This window comes from Panthera tigris, chromosome B3 (genome assembly GCF_018350195.1).
Source record: "Panthera tigris isolate Pti1 chromosome B3, P.tigris_Pti1_mat1.1, whole genome shotgun sequence".
NCBI classification, from domain to species: Eukaryota; Metazoa; Chordata; class Mammalia; order Carnivora; family Felidae; genus Panthera; species Panthera tigris.
This window is the reverse complement of record NC_056665.1, coordinates 112,201,805-112,219,534: the sequence shown is the minus strand read 5'-3', so window position 1 is coordinate 112,219,534 and position 17,730 is coordinate 112,201,805. Positions and strand designations below refer to the sequence as shown.

At 33.9% G+C, this 17,730-nt stretch overlaps 1 protein-coding gene across 3 annotated transcripts in view; it reads right to left on the bottom strand.

The window, feature by feature from the left end:
• The window catches only part of GPHN (gephyrin), a 632,007-nt gene that overhangs the window by 314,848 nt on the left and 299,429 nt on the right, over positions 1 to 17,730 (bottom strand). For all 3 annotated transcript variants that reach the window (XM_042989931.1, XM_042989933.1, XM_042989932.1), the window contains exon 4: positions 5,069 to 5,161. In XM_042989931.1, coding sequence (XP_042845865.1) covers positions 5,069 to 5,161 — 93 coding nt within the window. The remainder of the gene's footprint in view (positions 1 to 5,068; positions 5,162 to 17,730) is intronic.

Below are 17,730 nucleotides of genomic sequence, written 5' to 3'. Positions count from 1 at the left end.
AGAGAAAAAGATAAAAATCAATTTTTAACAAAGTTCCTAAAATATGTGAGTAAAGAAGACATTGTCATCCAATAGACCAGGGGTCAACAAACTTTTTCTGCAAAATGTCAGATGGTAAATATTTCAGGCTTTGCAGGCTATAAGGTTTTGGTTGCAAATTTTAACTCTGTTGCTGTAGCCACAAGCAATACACAAAGGAATGAGCGTAGCTGTGTTCCAAAAAAACTTCATTTATAAAGGACACTGAAACTTAAACTTCAAATAATTTTCATGTGCCACAAAATACTATTCTCCTTTTGATTTTTTCAGCCATTTAAAAATACAAAATCCATTCTTAGCTTACAAGCCACATACAAAAACCAAACCAAATCAAACCAAAACAAAAAGGCAGGCTGGATTTGGCCTATATGCCTCATTTGCTGACTCCTGTAACATATTTAGAATTCTTAAGAATAAGGACCATGCCTTATTCATTTTTTAACTCCAGCACCCAGCAAGTATGGCAATGCATACATATTAAGGATTAAAAATAAAAAGTGATGAATGAATGAGAACTAAGATGTATGCTGGGCTTCTGTTTAAATGTATATATTTATATATACTTAAATTATATTAAATAATTTAACATTTTCTAATTTACCATAACATGTCATCAAAAATTGCTTGTTAATTATACATACACATTTTTTAGTGCTTCTCGATCTTTTATTCTCTTCTAGAATTTATGTGTAAAAAAGGGCTTGACCTCAGTAATATGTCCTTAATTATACTTTTTACGAATAATAAGATTCTTTAAATAACAATTTCAAAAAAATAATAATAAAAAAAATAAAAATAAATAACAATTTCTATTTTGGACATAAGTTGTTTTCAACTGATAATGGGACATGATGAGATAATACTTTACACAGCAATGAATTCTTATGTTCTTTTAAAAAATGTTTATTTATTTAGTGAGTGGGGGAAGAGCATGTACTCATGCTCACAAGTGGGGGAGTGGCAGAGAGAGAAGGAGAGCGAGAGGGAGGGGGTGAGGGAGAGAATCCCAAGCAGGTTCCATGCTACCAGCGCAGAGTCTAATGTGGGGCTGAAACTCACAAACCGTGAGATCATGACCTGAGCCAAAACCAAGGGTTGACGCTTTAACTGACTGAGTCACCCAGGCAACCCTGAATTCTTAAGTTCTATGGAATTTTATAATTACTAGCATTCACCAATGCCAACAGATTATCCAACCTTTGTCAGATCAGAGAAAATAAAAATTATTCTTAAAAAATGAAGATTTTCATATCAAAATAAAAGTCTAAAAAGTTGAAGGGAGTAGATTATTATGCTATTATATATAAGCTTTGATAGTATCTCATATTTATTAGAGGCAGGGAGCAGGTCAGCCGGCATGTAAATATCAGATGAATCATATTCTAAGCCACAGGGCCTAAAAATAGAAACAATCTCATAATTTAGGAAAATCAATTCTTATTTCTATATATGAACAAAGGAAACAGGACATCCTTTACTGAACTTGCTATTCCACTTTTCTTTTAATATACTTGGAAAGAAACCCAAGTCTATAAACTTCATGTTCTCTTGGGTTCATACCCACTGACACTAAGTTTAGATTGCTTTATTTCATTTATCCAGTTTTGGAGGAATCCAGTTTTTTCCCTAACACACATATTCCACAAACACTTGTCCTTTGTGTTTGTAGATTAAGCCAATTGTCAATTACCGACTATAAAACATTAGTACCTTAATAGAGAAGTTTTATTATTTTACCTTAATAATTAATATTTGTGTTTTCTATAACTTCTCACTATTTAAAAAGTTTTGCAACTGTAAACTGTACATAGTTAAATGTAGTCTAGAAATAGTTACTTCATTTTTCAGGCACAACTATCTAAGACATGTTAAAGACAAATAACTGTATTATGACAGAACTCAAATTATATTTATGGATTCCTAGAAGATATCCCTGTGTTGTATTTTAGATATCAGAAGAATGGCAAGTATTAAAGTGTGTAGAGAAAATGGGAAATCAGTAGAATTATTTCTGGTTGGCCTTACATTGCTTTCATGTTTGTTTATTTTTCAAAGGCATAACAGTTCTAAGGACTTTGCTGTAGATAATCATACCATACGTATATGTAAAAAAGATATGTAGTAAAGTGAACCTATTAAGAATCAAGATATTTACAATCAGCTAAGTTACCTACTCTCAAAAAAAAGATATTAAAAAGACTTATTTATGTATATTTTTAACTCATTAAAAAAAAACCACCCTAATACAGTTCTACACAGGTAGTTGTTATAGGCACATATAAGAATTTAAGAGCACCTCTAAGGGGCACCTGGATGACTCACTTCGTTAAGAAACTGACTCTTGATTTTAGCTCAGGTCATGGTCTGACGGTTTGTGAGATTGAGACCTGATGTGGGTTCTGTGCTGACAGCTGTCAGCTATGAGTCTCTCTCCCTCTCTCTCAGCGCCTCTCCTGGTCACGCATGCATGTGTGTGCACATGCGCGCTCTCTCTCTCTCTCAAAATAAATAAATATTAAAAATATATTTAAAAAACATCTCTAAGATTTTCAGTTAACTAAAAGACTTCATTTAAGGGGCGCCTGGGTGGCTCAGTCGGTTAAGCGTCCGACTTCGGCTCAGGTCATGATCTCGCGGTCCCTGGGTTCGAGCCTTGCGTCGGGCTCTGTGCTGACAGCTCAGAGCCTGGAGCCTGTTTCAGATTCTGTGTCTCCCTCTTTCTCTGACCCTCCCCTGTTCATGCTCTCTCTCCCTCTGTCTCAAAAATAAATAAATGTTAAAAAAAAAAGACTTCATTTAGGGATAAAGGTTTCTTAATTTCAGATATAATGAGACATACAAGGTCAGGGAAAGAGACTCTTGTCAATTAATGGCACTAAAAAAAATGGATGGGATAGACAGATATTAAAATGGTAGAATTTTAAACCTCTATTTCACATGAAGATGAGAAAGATAAAATATGAAGCTTACTATATCAAAATTCAAAAAATAATTTAACAAGATTATAAAGATTTCATCGATACACTTTAAATCTACCATAACACTGTTTTCGTCCTTTTGGTAGTTACATACAAAAAAATACTACCAAATTTGTCCACTTAGTGTTTAGGTAGCAACTAATAATAATAATTAAAAAATTAACCCTTATAAGTTAATCCTTGCATATACAGCACTTACTAAAATGCCAGAAATAGTTCTCACTGGATCCTCACATCTCCCAGTAGGTAGGTACTTTCGTTTACCTCACTTTATAGGAAACTGAGGCACAGAGTAGTTCAGTAATTAGTCTATGGTCACCCTGTTAGTAGCAGAGCCAAAATTCAAAGGTTTACATTTTCAACCTAGCATTTTGGTATTAACTTGACACTCCACAGAAAACAAAATACTTAACTTTGTGTGCAAAGCATTCCCTCCCAATTAAAAACAATGCTGTTATCTGATATAAATTCTATAGTAACTTTTTTCTGTTTTTTCTGTAATAAAAATAAATAGTATGAAAATCTCAAACCATCACACAAATAACAGGGACATATAAACCCAAGGCCATTTACTTCAAATACTTAACACAACAAACTCCAAAAATCAAGGTCTTCACATATGTATGCAATTTTCTTACAAACAAAACACAGACACACCTCTATAGGAGATGGTTTCCCTTCAATTGTACTTTTTAAGTTGGTCTCACAGTTTAAAAGAAATGTAAAAATTGGCCAAAGGACCATTTCCCCATAAGATTCAGAAGCTAAACTAATTATGTAAGAATGATTTCTTTTCTGAGCACTTGAAATTAACAACTTCCCAATATAACTCTATTCTGATTGCTTTAAAAGCAAACCATTTTATATTTATAAGTCTAAAATTAGAATAATATCCAAAAAATTCTGTCATGATTTTTACATAGAACAGTAAATATTTTACACTTTGTTTAAAAAAATGTCCATTTTCATATCCTAGAACAGTGGTTTTCAAAGTCTGAAAGTATGGTCTGTAGACCAGCAACATCTGCATCACCTTGTTAGAAATACAAATTCTTGGGACCCACTGCAGATTTACTAAATCAGAAACTCTGTGGGTGGGTCCAATAATCTGTTTTGATAAATCCTCAGCTTGACTGTGGTGCAGGCTAAAGTTTGAAAACCACTACAGTAGAGTAAGAAGGACAGTAAATATTTAATAGATGCAGAGTAAAAGTATCTTGCTGTTAAGTAAACAGTAGATAAAATTGTGTTCTGGTTTGAAAATAGAAGGACGTACTTAATATTAAGTTGAAATTCAGTCAGCAAACATTTTTTTGGGAGGTAAAGAAAACAATATCACAAGTGGTGATATAAGTTTGCATATGACTCTGAGGTTTATGGCTTCCTTAAAAAGAAAAAAGACTCTTTCTCCTGTATCACTGAGCACTGCCTACTCTTCATTTTCTCCCTTAATTTTTCTATTTATGCAAAGGTGTAAGGTGATTCTTGTGGCATAAAGCCTAGATATTAATTCTGCTTTGGCTTATTAAATTCTGCATTTAAATTCATATTAAAATTATGGAATATGGAACCCTTTCTCTTCAAAAGTACTATAAATTTGGTATATGTATTCTATCACAATTTCCTGTGCTTTGAGACCAATGACAAGGGTATCTGAAGAACAGAGATATCAGATACATTTTGAATTACATTAATAAAACACATTAGACCAGATGCCATGCTAAGAATCAGAGTTCTGCTATCACCTCCTTTGGCAATATGTCTGAAGTTCAGCTTATATCACAGTCCACTGAACAAATGCAAAATTACTTTCTGGACCAGTTCAATCTTCCTCATTTTATATCATGTCTAGTATAAGTCCAAAGAAAAGTAGTCAAAAAACATTTTTTATATAACAATGCTTCCACAGAACAGTTTTTACATTCTTAGAACCACAAGTCTTCTGTTCTGCCTAGCAACATTATAAAAGTAATATAAAACATAGTAAAAAAAGATGAAAAATAAAATGAATAGCCTACTCCTTGAAAAAAGAAAGGTACAGACTATCTCACCTCTGGAGTGACATCTCGTGGTGCAAACCCTGTTCCTCCAGTTGTTAATATCAAATTAAGTTCCTTTTCATCACACCAATCTATCAGGGTTTCCTGAAAGAAAACAATAGCATTGTCACATGCAGAAGAACTTACCTGCCCACTCAAAACATCCACATACTCAAATACTTTATATACCAGTGAAGAAACACACATTTAGCTCAGCAATCAACACGAAATTCTGAAGCACAGTTCATGGAACATATTTACTATTGATCAAAACACATTGCTATTTCTGTATTTATTTTATGCAGTATAAAAATAAAGGAAGCATCAAATTTTTAAAATAAATGAAGAAAAAATGAAACACAGGAAATATCAGAAATTAAGAGCTTATAAAAAAGCCTAATGTTGGATATTTGATAAAATCTCAGAGGGAAAAACAGAGCATTCCAATAAACATTATAAATGGACTCTGGTTTTTTGATTTTTCCATTTTTCTCTGTTTAAGTCTGTTCAGATCTGATAGTCTGGAATAACTTTATCTTTCTTTCCACATATCTGCAATGGTTTGTGAAATAAGTTTGGTGTGAAGGTTGGATATTGTTCGATCAAGATTTTGTTTTTATAACTATATAATAACCAGACACTTGGAGGTATGAAGAGGATAGGTAATATAATAGTGCTAATATCCTGATCTTTCTGAGCAGTGGTTCAACCAACTGTGTCTAAGGTTTAAGAAGAGAGTAGGGGTGCCTGGGTGGCTCAGTCGGTTAAGCGTCCAACTTTGGGCCCAGGTCACAATCTGACAGTTTGTGGGTTCAAGCCCTGCGTTGGGCTCTGTGCTGGCAGCTCAGAGCCTGGAGCCTACTTTGGATTCTGTGTCTCCCCCCTTCTCTGTCCCTCCCCTGCTCACTCTCTGTCTCTCTCTCAAAATAAACATTAAAAAAGTTAAAAAAAATTTAAAAAGGGTAAAAAATAGGACTGTAACTTATTAATAATTTTCCTTATTTTTAAACGTTAGAGAAAGATCTCTGTTTAGCATGTAGTATCTCTTATGCTCTGACATTCACTTTTTTTTCTATTTAAACGAAATAAAATGCCTCTGTATTAGCTTGAGAGTACTATCCTGGTTTTGAATAGCTGTTTCTTTCACTTTCAGTTAAACATCTATCCATTCTTCTATCTATAACATAGGCATTGATAGATGAAATGTTTTACAACTTTAATAATGGTTATTTCTGGATAGATGTGAAGTACATTTTAATTCCTTTTTATTTTCTTTTGAATTTTCAAATTCTTTAAAATCTGTATGTATTATTAAAAAATAAAAGAATTTTACAAATTGAACTTTCTGGTATTTGTTCTTTATTTAGATAGCCAGAACCTTAATGTCTCATTTTTTCCTCAATTTTCAGCCAGCTCAGAAATAAATTTTATACTCAACAACTATGCATATTCTATACTGTGGTAGGTTAAATATAACCACATATTCTTTATAAATCCTCCTGTCAAGAGGTAGAGTCTATTTTCACCAATTCTGCATCTGGGCCAGACTTGTACCTCTGATCAGGGCAGAAATTATGGTATATGAGTTCTGAAGGTTAGGTCTCAAAAGGCCTCAAATCCTCTACCTTCACTCTTTTGGTAAACTTCTCTTACCATGAAAGGAAGTCCAGTCTAAATAATGGAATGAAGAGAAAACATGTAGAGAGAAAGCTTAGCAGAATAGAAAGCACCAAGGGCCCAGACACCCGAGTGAGGCCATCTGAGTGAGACACCTAAGTGAGCCTCAGTTGAGTCGACCAATTATTTCAGCCACATGAATGACCCCCAAGTAAGACCAGAAAAAGATACACTCAGCTAAGCCCAGCAAACCCACAGATTTGTGAGAAATAATAAATCATTGTTGTAAGACACAAAGTCTTGTGGTGGTTTCAATGGAACAATACAGTACATATAAAATTACTTTCCTAGTTAGCATCTTTGCATCCTCCTGCTGTTTTCAATTTATATTTTATTGTATTTTATTAGTCATAAGTCTACACATCCTTTACAAGAATCTTCAAAACAGCTTTGAAAGTAAACCTGATGTGAATTAGGTTTAAATAAATTGCCATGAAGACTCAATTTTAATCATTCAGTTTAAGAAACATAACAATGCCTAGTATGGGCCAGGAAAATGTGAGAATGAAAAAAAATGTAAGACAAATGGCCTTGATGTCAAAGATCTCAGAGGTATGAACAAATTAATATGGCACATCAACATATCATGGTTAGTGCTATGAAAGAGGTATGATCATCTTAAGAAAACTGTTTTACAGATATTACAGGTATTTATGAATATATAACATTTTCTTTACCGTGACCAGAATGAAAACCATCATTACAGAGATTTTAAGCAATATTTTTCTCTTGCCCAAGACTAGAGAACCCCCAAAAGAGAAAAATGGGACAGTAATAGAGCCACCATTCGGACATCTACCTAGAGTCTCATACTCATCTATTACAATAGATATTTTTTCTTTTCTCTACATTTATTGATGGAAACATGAATCACTGAATTAAGTAGACCTCACCAATATAAAACCATTTGAGAAATGTTATATTTTCTTTGGTTTATTAAAGAATCTGATATAACCACCTAAGAAATTCCTATCTATACTTAATGAGACACAGCTTTAGGACATGTCAGTAGTCTCCACTGACTCCTCCAGGCAATTTATTCCTTGTATTACCAGGCATCCCTTTGGGATAGCACTCTTCATATTTTACTGAAATTTACTTGTTTACATGCCTCCTCCTCTATAAAAGTGATCTCCAAAATTCTGATCATATATCTGTATACGTAAAGCAAATTCTGAATGTTATGCTAAAAAATATTCAGCATGCCACACAAAAAGATATTTAAAGATGACATAATACTTAAAATAGCTTTTGTTTTGGGGCGACTGTGTGGCTCAGTTGGTTAAGCGTCTGACTTCAGCTCAGGTCATGATCTCACAGATCTTGAGTTTGAGCCTCACATTGGGCTCTGTGCTGACAGCTCAGAGCATGGAGACTGCTTCAGATTCTGCGCCTCACCCTCTCTCTCTGCCCCTCCCCCACTTGAGTTCTGTCTTCTCTCAAAATTAAATAAACATCAAAAAAAATTAAAATATATTTAACAAATGTGTTCAAAAATCCACTAAAACTTTTCTAAGGGAACATTTTTAAATGGATAGGGATATTGTTTCCTAGTTTTTAAGTGTGCAGTTATTAGTTTTCATAAATGACAGAAATACCATTTCCATTAACAAAATAACATAATGCAAGCAGTTTTAAGTTATCTAAGTATCTTAACTTAAGCATGCTTTTATATTTTAGGAAAATTTTCCTAAGATCTTCTTTCATGTCTTTTCCCCAAAATTGTCTACTAAATTAGCTTAACTTCTCATTTATTTTTCTAGGCAGATTCTCCCATCCCTTGTCTGTTATCTCATCTTCAATTATGTTATCTGAACTAGAAATCTCCCTCTCTGGTCCTTTCTGGCTTTGAGAATCTACTCCAAATCACTTTAAAATTAGCATTCTAAAAATAGATTTCTTTAAAACCTTCCCCCAAACCTACTTTTTTCCATTAAGACAATATCAACCTATTTCCCAAATATTTGTTAATGTAGTTGAAGCTTTCACCAAAACCTTCAAAAAACAAACTCAAACAATAGTTCTCATTTACTAGAGTAACACACTTAGCGAGTGATTACTTAAATGAGAAGTATAAGGGTTCCTGGGATATCTGGGGATTGTAGACACAAGGTAAATAGGTGTTTTCATCCAAGGAGTATCCATGCATTATTTTTCATACATTCTTATTTTATATTTGCATTTATATAAACATTATATGTATTTATAACATATATTCTTAAAATGTACATGTCATGTTTATATAATCCTTAGAACACTTCCTATCTAGAGAAGATCCCCAAATCAGGATTTTGTTGCATTTCAAGTTACTCTTTGTTATTCTCACACCACCAAAAGTGTCAACCCAGAATGCCTTTTCAGGCTAATTTTATAATTTTCCTCCTGAGAAACAGGGCTTCTCTTTTACTCAAGTGGACTGACAGCTTAATCTTTAAACCAATTTCAGTTTAATTCTATTCATTTAAACATCAAATACTATATTATTCAAATACTGTGTGTACTGCTTATAAAGTTATTTTAGAGAATGTGAATGATTGGAGTTCTACTTATTGTTTACCTTAATTAATGCAAAGATCCTCAAGTTATTGTGTCAAATGGTTTTGAATAGCAGATTACTATTATTCCAGATAATGCTTTTTCTGTACTTTATAAATGCTTTTTATCAATACAATTTTCTCAGCTTTACTAGATAACAATATATTAATTCTCTCACTTTTGAAATAAATAGAAATAAGTAGATGTAACTACATCACATGCCTACTTATTCAAAAATAATTATTTTGTGCTTAAGTATCTCTAGTATATTGTTCTGAATGAAGGTAACTCAGGTTCACATTTTGTACTCATCACAATAGCATGTGAACAATGTATTGTGATGAGGACCTAAACTCAATTCCTTCACAGAATACCAAGGATTTGCTCCTATTGATGGAATCTCACTGGTGCAAATTAAACACTTGGCAGAGTACTTAACACATAGTAACTGGTAAATAAATGGTTTCTTTTGTTATTTTTTCAACATTATTTATGCCAGAGTTACAGTGGCCTAAGTGTGAGCTTCTTCACCACTTTAATCACCTTAGAAGACCCAAGTAGAGTCAGGGTTCATGGTACTCCTTTTATCACTAACTCTGAGAGGCCAAAAATTGAAATATTTTAAAAGGGAAGATTCTGTAAAACAGAATAATTAAATGATTTACAGAGCTAAATGGATTGAAGAGATACTCTTTTGGCCTTTTTATTCTATTTTCCCTAAGGCCTTCCCTGAACTTAAGAGCCAAATTTTATGCATATTGATATTCTTCAGTGATTAATATAATAGGTGACCTGAATAAATGGTGATGGTTCTACTGACATAAAACTTGGTCCAAGATTGACTGGACCTCTGAAGAATTGGGAATAAGTAATTAAAGCCATAGAATAATAAATCAAGCACATTATGACTATGACTCTGATAGGAATCCTCAGGAATCCACCAAATGTGAGAAATGCAATATTAGAAACCTGGTAAATATTAGCAGCCACTACAACTCTGAGAGGGCCCAGGAAACCACAAATTTACTTTCTGTCTCTATGGATTTGCCTATTCTAGATATTCACAAAACTGAATTCATACAATATGTGGTCTTTTGTAACTGGCTTCTTTTACTTAGCATAATGTTTTCAAGTTTCATACATGTTGTAACATTTACCAGTACATCATGCATTTTTTTTTCAAACAATGTTTATCATGGTAAAAAAGTTATATAATAAAACTTGTATCTTAACCATTTTTAAGCGTACAGTTCAGTGACATTACACATTACATTCACAATATAGTGCAATTGGCACCACTATCTATTTTTGAAAACTTTTATCACCCCAAACAAATCAATATTCTTTTTTTTTTTTAACTTTTTTTTTTTTTTTAACTTATTTTTGGGACAGAGAGAGACAGAGCATGAACGGGGGCAGAGAGAGAGGGAGACACAGAATCGGAAACAGGCTCCAGGCTCCGAGCCATCAGCCCAGAGCCTGACGCGGGGCTCGAACTCACGGATCGCGAGATCGTGACCTGGCTGAAGTCGGACGCCCAACCGACTGCGCCACCCAGGCGCCCCTCAATATTCTTAATTCAGGGTTGGTTTGGTTATTATAAAACTTTATTTTCTGAAATGGAGTGCTGAAAAAGTTGGTTTTAACAATTTCTGTTTGTTTCACAGTGTTTCTATGGAGGAATGGGAGCTTTGAACTCCAAAACTAGCTATTCTACTGTCCATTATTAATTCTAAATCAATAGATAATCTTTCTTAAGAAATTTGCCAAGGAAAAACAGTACATTACCATTAGTATGGTCACTATCCTGTACCCAAAGATTATTTTTTGAATAACAATTATTAATATTTTCATTTTCCTCTTATTCTACATATAATTCCTACAGTATAGTTCCACTAATAAACAACACCAAAACTTTCCAAACACAAATAACTAGGCATGAATCTTACTGGTTTAAAAGCTAATCCAACATGCTTTAAAGTTTTATTTAATAACTATACATTTATTACATGATTGCACTGTCATTAATCTTAAACTGGTTCATGTGGGACCCTGAAATTAAAGATAAAAAGGTACTTTCAAAACTCTTTAAAGCAATTGTATTTTTCAGTTCTACAATTTTCACTTGGTTCTTTTTGTTTCTATTTTTTCTGCAAAGATTTTATATCTCTTCATTCATTACAAGCATATTTTCCTTTACTCCTTGAGCCTGATTATAGAGCTGCTTTAAAAATCGTTGTTAATTGAAATAACTGGGCCATCTTGGGGTTCGTGTCAGCTGATTATCTTTTTTGAGAATGGATCACATTTTGTTTCTTTATGCGTTAAATAATTCTGGACTGTATTCTGGACATGCTGAATGATATGTTGAAGAAACACTAGGTTTTGTTATATTGCTTTGAGGAATGTTGATTTGTTTTTATTTTAGTAAGCAGACGACTTGGGTAGACTCAACTGCAATCTCTGTCTGCTCTACAGTGATGGCAATTCAAAATTCAGTTAAGTTCCTTTAGTCCCAATTGCAGTGTTTGTAGTTTACCCAGCACTATCATGGTTCGGAGGTCAGCCAGAGACCTAAGGGGATTATTTATAGAATTTGAAGATCTTCTCTTTGGCTCTCTCCCTTCCAGGATATCCCCACCCCTCCATCAGTTTAAAGCATCTGTGCTTGTCCCAAACTCTGTTCTTCTAGCCAGTAAGCTTGTAGGTTTTAGCTGCCAAATACGACAGACCGGGACCTACTTTCAGGATAAAAGTTATACAAATGGGGTATTCAACAAGAGCCTTCTTCCAAATGACAGAATCTTCTTGCATTTGGTTGCTACCCAGTGTTTTCAGATGGTTATTTTTTGTTTAGTTCAGAGTTTATAACTGCTATTTGTGATAACAGATGAGTCTTTCGATAGGAGCTACTGAGCTATACTGGACTAGAGCTTCCCCTTAAAGCACTAGGTATTTTATTTATCAATAAAATTTAGTACCACCTCTATGAGTTTGGCATTTAAAGCCATTCTACTCACTGTTGTAGAATAGGCAATATGAAAACAAAATGAGTGGCTATGTGAAAGAAATTTGATTAAATATATCATCTGTTTTATAATTGTAAAGTAGGTTCTAGAAATGATATTTGGTGAAAAAAATGTTTTATATTTCAACCTATTCCTATTTTTTATTCCATTTTTAATTTTTTGGCCCCACGAGAATATTCTTTGTGATTTTTTTATAATTCTAAAAAACATGCTTATTAAAAAGACAAAAATAACTCAATCAACATAAAAGGTATAATGAATTGAAAGTCATTAAAAATTTAGCAGAGATAGCCCATTTTAAATTTATGTCAATCATCCTTTCACACAAATTTCTATAAATAAATAAACACACATGCATTTACAGAGATGCACAATGCACACACAGGTATTTTTAACTTGTTTTTTTTTTTCATTTCGACAACACGTCATGAGTAAGCTCACTATAATGAATTCTAAGTCTACACAACAGTCTGCATATTTTAATTTGAAAACCCTACTGATATTTACTCTGCTTTTAGTTTTTCTCATCTATAAACAACAACGTTTACCTTTATAAATTTTCTAGCTGTGAGGCACTGGGGTAGAAGAAGGTAACAGAAAGGGAACAAGATTGGGGCAAGACAGACCTGGGTGTCTGTTCTTCCAGTTCCAGTTGACTAACTACCTTTGGTTCCATAGGCAAGATACTAAAACTCTTTGAAACTTGGGTCACTGTTAAAAACAATAACGTAAACAAGAACATGAAAAGCATCTACTATCATTCTGGGTACAGAATAAAAACTTAAAAAATAAATGTCTGTTTGTATGCACACATGTGTACATTCATGCACATTATGAAACTTCTTAAGGAAGCAAAGATATTGGTCAAACCATATTATTTATTACCAGCTTCTGTATATACCAGTGTGAGAATGTGATGTGAGCATATATCTTCATGTTGAAATTATACAATGAAAAGGAAATAGAAAAATTTCTGTCAAAATTCTATCACCTTCTCTCAAACATCGGTAATATAATTGTGACAAAGTTTTGTATATGATATGGCTTTATCTTTGAACATTTTATTCCAGGCTGAGTTAAACCAGATAAATAATTAGGCATGGATAACATATATTGTATAATTAATTTAATTCTACTTAAAAATCTCCTTAACAAAAACCATCTGGAAATAGTTGCATTCATTGATATTTAGTGCTTTGTGGAATATAAAAGGTCTGATTTACAGTGACTCAGTAATAACTGTCACTGTGGCTCAGTTTTTTGTTAGAATATTAGTGGAAAAAAGTCCTTAAGGTGTTACAATGTAATTTTAATGTCTATTAGTAAAAAAATAGAGGAAATTCATTTTTGTAAGGTTAAAGAAAGTATAGTATTCTGGTGGAATTTTAGCCAATATTTTTGTATAAATTATTACATAATAATTAGTAAGAGGAACAATAGAACATTGATCTATTTATAGGCAGCAAAAAACAGCAAAAATACAGGTAGGCTTAAACTATCTTTTCAAAGAGGGCCAAGAACTAGAGATCAAATTGTCCTAATGTCATCAGGAAAATTATGATTCCACATTATACAATGGGTAATCATAAGTTGGGGGTGAAAAAAAAAGGAGGGGCATGGACTAAATGCTCAGAAATGTAGTAGAGAGAAAACCTGTATTAATACAAAATTTATTATACTTGAAAACTATGTATTTTTTCCATCATTCCTCTGACTTTCTCTTACTGTGAGAAGACAGCATAGGAAAAGGAACTCTCAATGACATGAATAGTACCAGTAAGAAAAAAGAGAGATGAAAACCACCAACAGTGAAATCAAACAAAAGCACTAAATTATTTGGTTAGGGGAGTGAATAAATTTCCTGATACAGGATCTTATATGCTTTAAAGACCAGTAGTGGAGGAGTGAAGATGGTGGAGATGTACGTGGACTGGGATTTCCTTCATCCCTCAAACACAGCTGTACTGAGGTCAGAACACTTAGAACACCTAGGAAATCAACCTGCGGAGTGACAGAAAGATCTTCACAGGTAGAGACAGACAGCTTGGTGGGACAGAGGTGCATGTATGCGAATTTGGGGAGATCACAGAATCCGAAGCAGGCTGCAGGCTCTGAGTTGTCAGCACAGAGCCCAATGCGGGGCTCGAACTCATGAATCATATCATGACCTGAGCCGAAGTTGGTTCTGAGCCAAAGTTGGACGTTTAACCGACTGAGCCACCCAGGCGCCCCTCCACCAGACATTTAAAGTAGAGTTAATACCTATCTTTCTACAGCTGTTCCAAAAAATAGAAATGAAAGGAAACCTTCTGGACTCATTCTATGAAGCCACCATTACCTTGATTCCCAAACCAAAGACTGCACTAAAAGAAGAATTACAGGCCAATATCCCTGATGAACATGGGTGCAAAAATTCTTAACAAGATATGAGCAAATAAAATTCAATAGCATATTAAAAGAATTATTCACCATGATCAAGTGGGATTCATTCCTGGGCTGCAGGGCCAGTTCAGTATTCACAAATCAATCAGTGTGACACAGCACATTAATATAAGAAAGGATAAGAACCATATGATCCTGTCAAAGATGCAGAAAAAATATTTGACAGAATACAGCATCCTTTCTTAATAAAAACCCTCAAGAAAGCCGGGAGAGAAGGAACATACTTAAACATCATAAAAGCCATAAATGAAAGGCCCATAGCTAATATCCTCAATGGAAAAAAAAATTGAGAACACTCCCCCTGAGATTAGGAACATGACAGGCATGTCCACTCTTACCACTGTTGTTTAACAAAGTGTTGGAAGTCCTAACCTCAGCAATCAAGACAACAAAGTGAAATAAAAGGCATCCAAATTGACAAAGAAGAAGTCAAACTTTCACTCCTTGCAGATGACAAGATAATCTACATGGAAACTCTGAAAGACTCCACCAAAAAACTGCTAGACTTGATAGATGAATTCAGCAAAGTCCAGGATATAAAATCAACATCCTATATGCATTTCTATACACCAATAATAAAGCAACAGAAAGAGATATCAAGGAATCAATCCCAAATACAATTGCACCAAGAACCATAAAATAGCTAGGAATAAACCTATCCAAAGTAAAAGATCCGTATGCTGAAAACTATAGAAAACTTATGAAAGAAATTGAAGAAGACACAAAGAAATGGAAAACCATTCCACGCTCATGGACTGGAAGAATAAATATTGTTAAAATGTTGATACTATCCAAAGCAATCTACACATTCACTGCAATCCCAAAATAGCACCAGCATTCTTCATAGAGCTAGAATAAACAATCCTAAAATTTGTAAGCAACCACAAAAGACCCCGAATAGCGAAAGTAATGTTGAAAAAGAAAACCAAAGCTGGAGGCATCTCAATCCGAGAACTTAACGTGTATTACAAAGCTGTAATCATCAAGACAGTATGGTATTGACACAAAAACAGACACAAAGACCAATGAAATAGAGAACCCAGAAATGGACCCACAAATGTATGTCCACATATTTTCGACAAAGCAGGGAAGAGTATCCAATGGAAAAAAGTCCCTTCAACAAATGATATTAGGAAATCTGGATGGCAATATGCAGAAGAATGAAACTGGACCACTTTCTTACACCATACACAAAAATAAATTCAAAATGGAAGAAAGACCTAAAATTTGAGACATGAAACCATTAAATCCTAGAGGAGAACATAGGCAGCAACCTCTTTGACCTCAGCCATAGCCATTTCTTACTTGACATGTCTCCAAAGGCAAAGGAAATAAAAGCAAAAATGAACTTTTGGGACTTTATCAACATAAAAAGTTTCTACAAAGCAAAGGAAACAATCAACAAAACTAAAAGGCAACTGATGGAATGGGAGAAGATATTTGCAAATGACATCCAATAACGGGTTAGTATCCAAAATCTATAAACAACTTACTAAACTCAACACCCAAAAACTAAATAATCCAGTGAAACAGTGAAGAAATAGGCAGAAGACATAAATAGACACTTTTCCAAAGAAGACATCCAGATGGCTAACAGGCACATGACAAGATGCTCAACATTGCTCATCATCAGGGAAATACAAACCAAAACCACAAAGAGATACTACCTCACATCAGTCAGAATGGCTAAAATTAACAACTCAGGCAACAACAGATGTTGGCGAGGATGAGGAGAAAGGGAATGCAAACTGGGGCAGCCACTCTGGAAAACAGTATGGAGGTCCCTCAAAAAATTAAAAATAGAACTACTCTATGACCCAGCAATAGCACTACTAGGAATTTATCCAAAGGATACAAAAATGCTGATTTGAAGGGGCACATACACTCCAATGTTTTTTGCAGTACTATCAACAATAGCCAATGTATGGAAAGAGCCCAAATGTCCATCAACTGATGAATAAAGAAGATGTGGTATGTGTGTACACACACACACACACACACACACACACACACACACACACTGGAATAGTACTCAGGGATGTAAAAGAATGAACTCTTGTCATTTGCAGCAATGTGGATAGAACTGGAGGGTATTATGCTAAGCAAAATAAGTCAGAGAAAGACAGATACCATATGATTTCACTTATACATGGGATCTAAGAAACTTAACAGATGACCATAGGGGAAGGGAAGGAAAAATAAGATAAAAACAGAGAGGGAGGTACACCATAAGAGACTCTTAAATACAGAGAACTGAAGATTGATGGGAGAGGGGAAAATGGATGATGGGCATTGAGGAGGCCACTTGTTGGGAAGAGCACTGTGTATTGTATGTAAGAGAATAATCATGGGAATCTAATTCTGAAGCCAAGACTACACTGTATGTTAGATAACTTGAGAATATAAATACATACATACATGCATATATACTTGATTTCTAAAATAATAAATAAGCAAAAAAATAAATACACAAATACCACCAACATTCATTATTCCCTCCAAATAGAACTGTTCCTCCAAATTTCTTAGTTCAGGGATTGGCATTATTTTTCATGAAGTTGTCTAAGCTAAATACCTGAATTAATCTCTATTTCTATTCCTCATTTCTCAACTCTATTTAGATCATGTCACACAGCTGTCATGTGATTACTATATATTAGGTACTTGGCTAAACAAACATTTACTTCTCACAACAATAGTAGGTAGGTCTTGTAATTCAACAAAGGTAGGCTTTTATTTCTAGGAAAACACAGAACGGTTAAAATACACACAAGGTCACAATCCAATTTAGATGCAGAGCCTGTTTTATTAACATTGTGACATACCTCCCATATTTTCCATTACTATTGCTACTGACTTGAACCTTGTCTTTATCATCATTCATCCAGATTGGTATAAAGCTAAGTGTTCTGCCTCTATTCCCCCTTCAAATTCATTTTGGTAAGGACAATACATCCTCTGAAATAAATCTGGAAATGTCTTTGCTTCAAA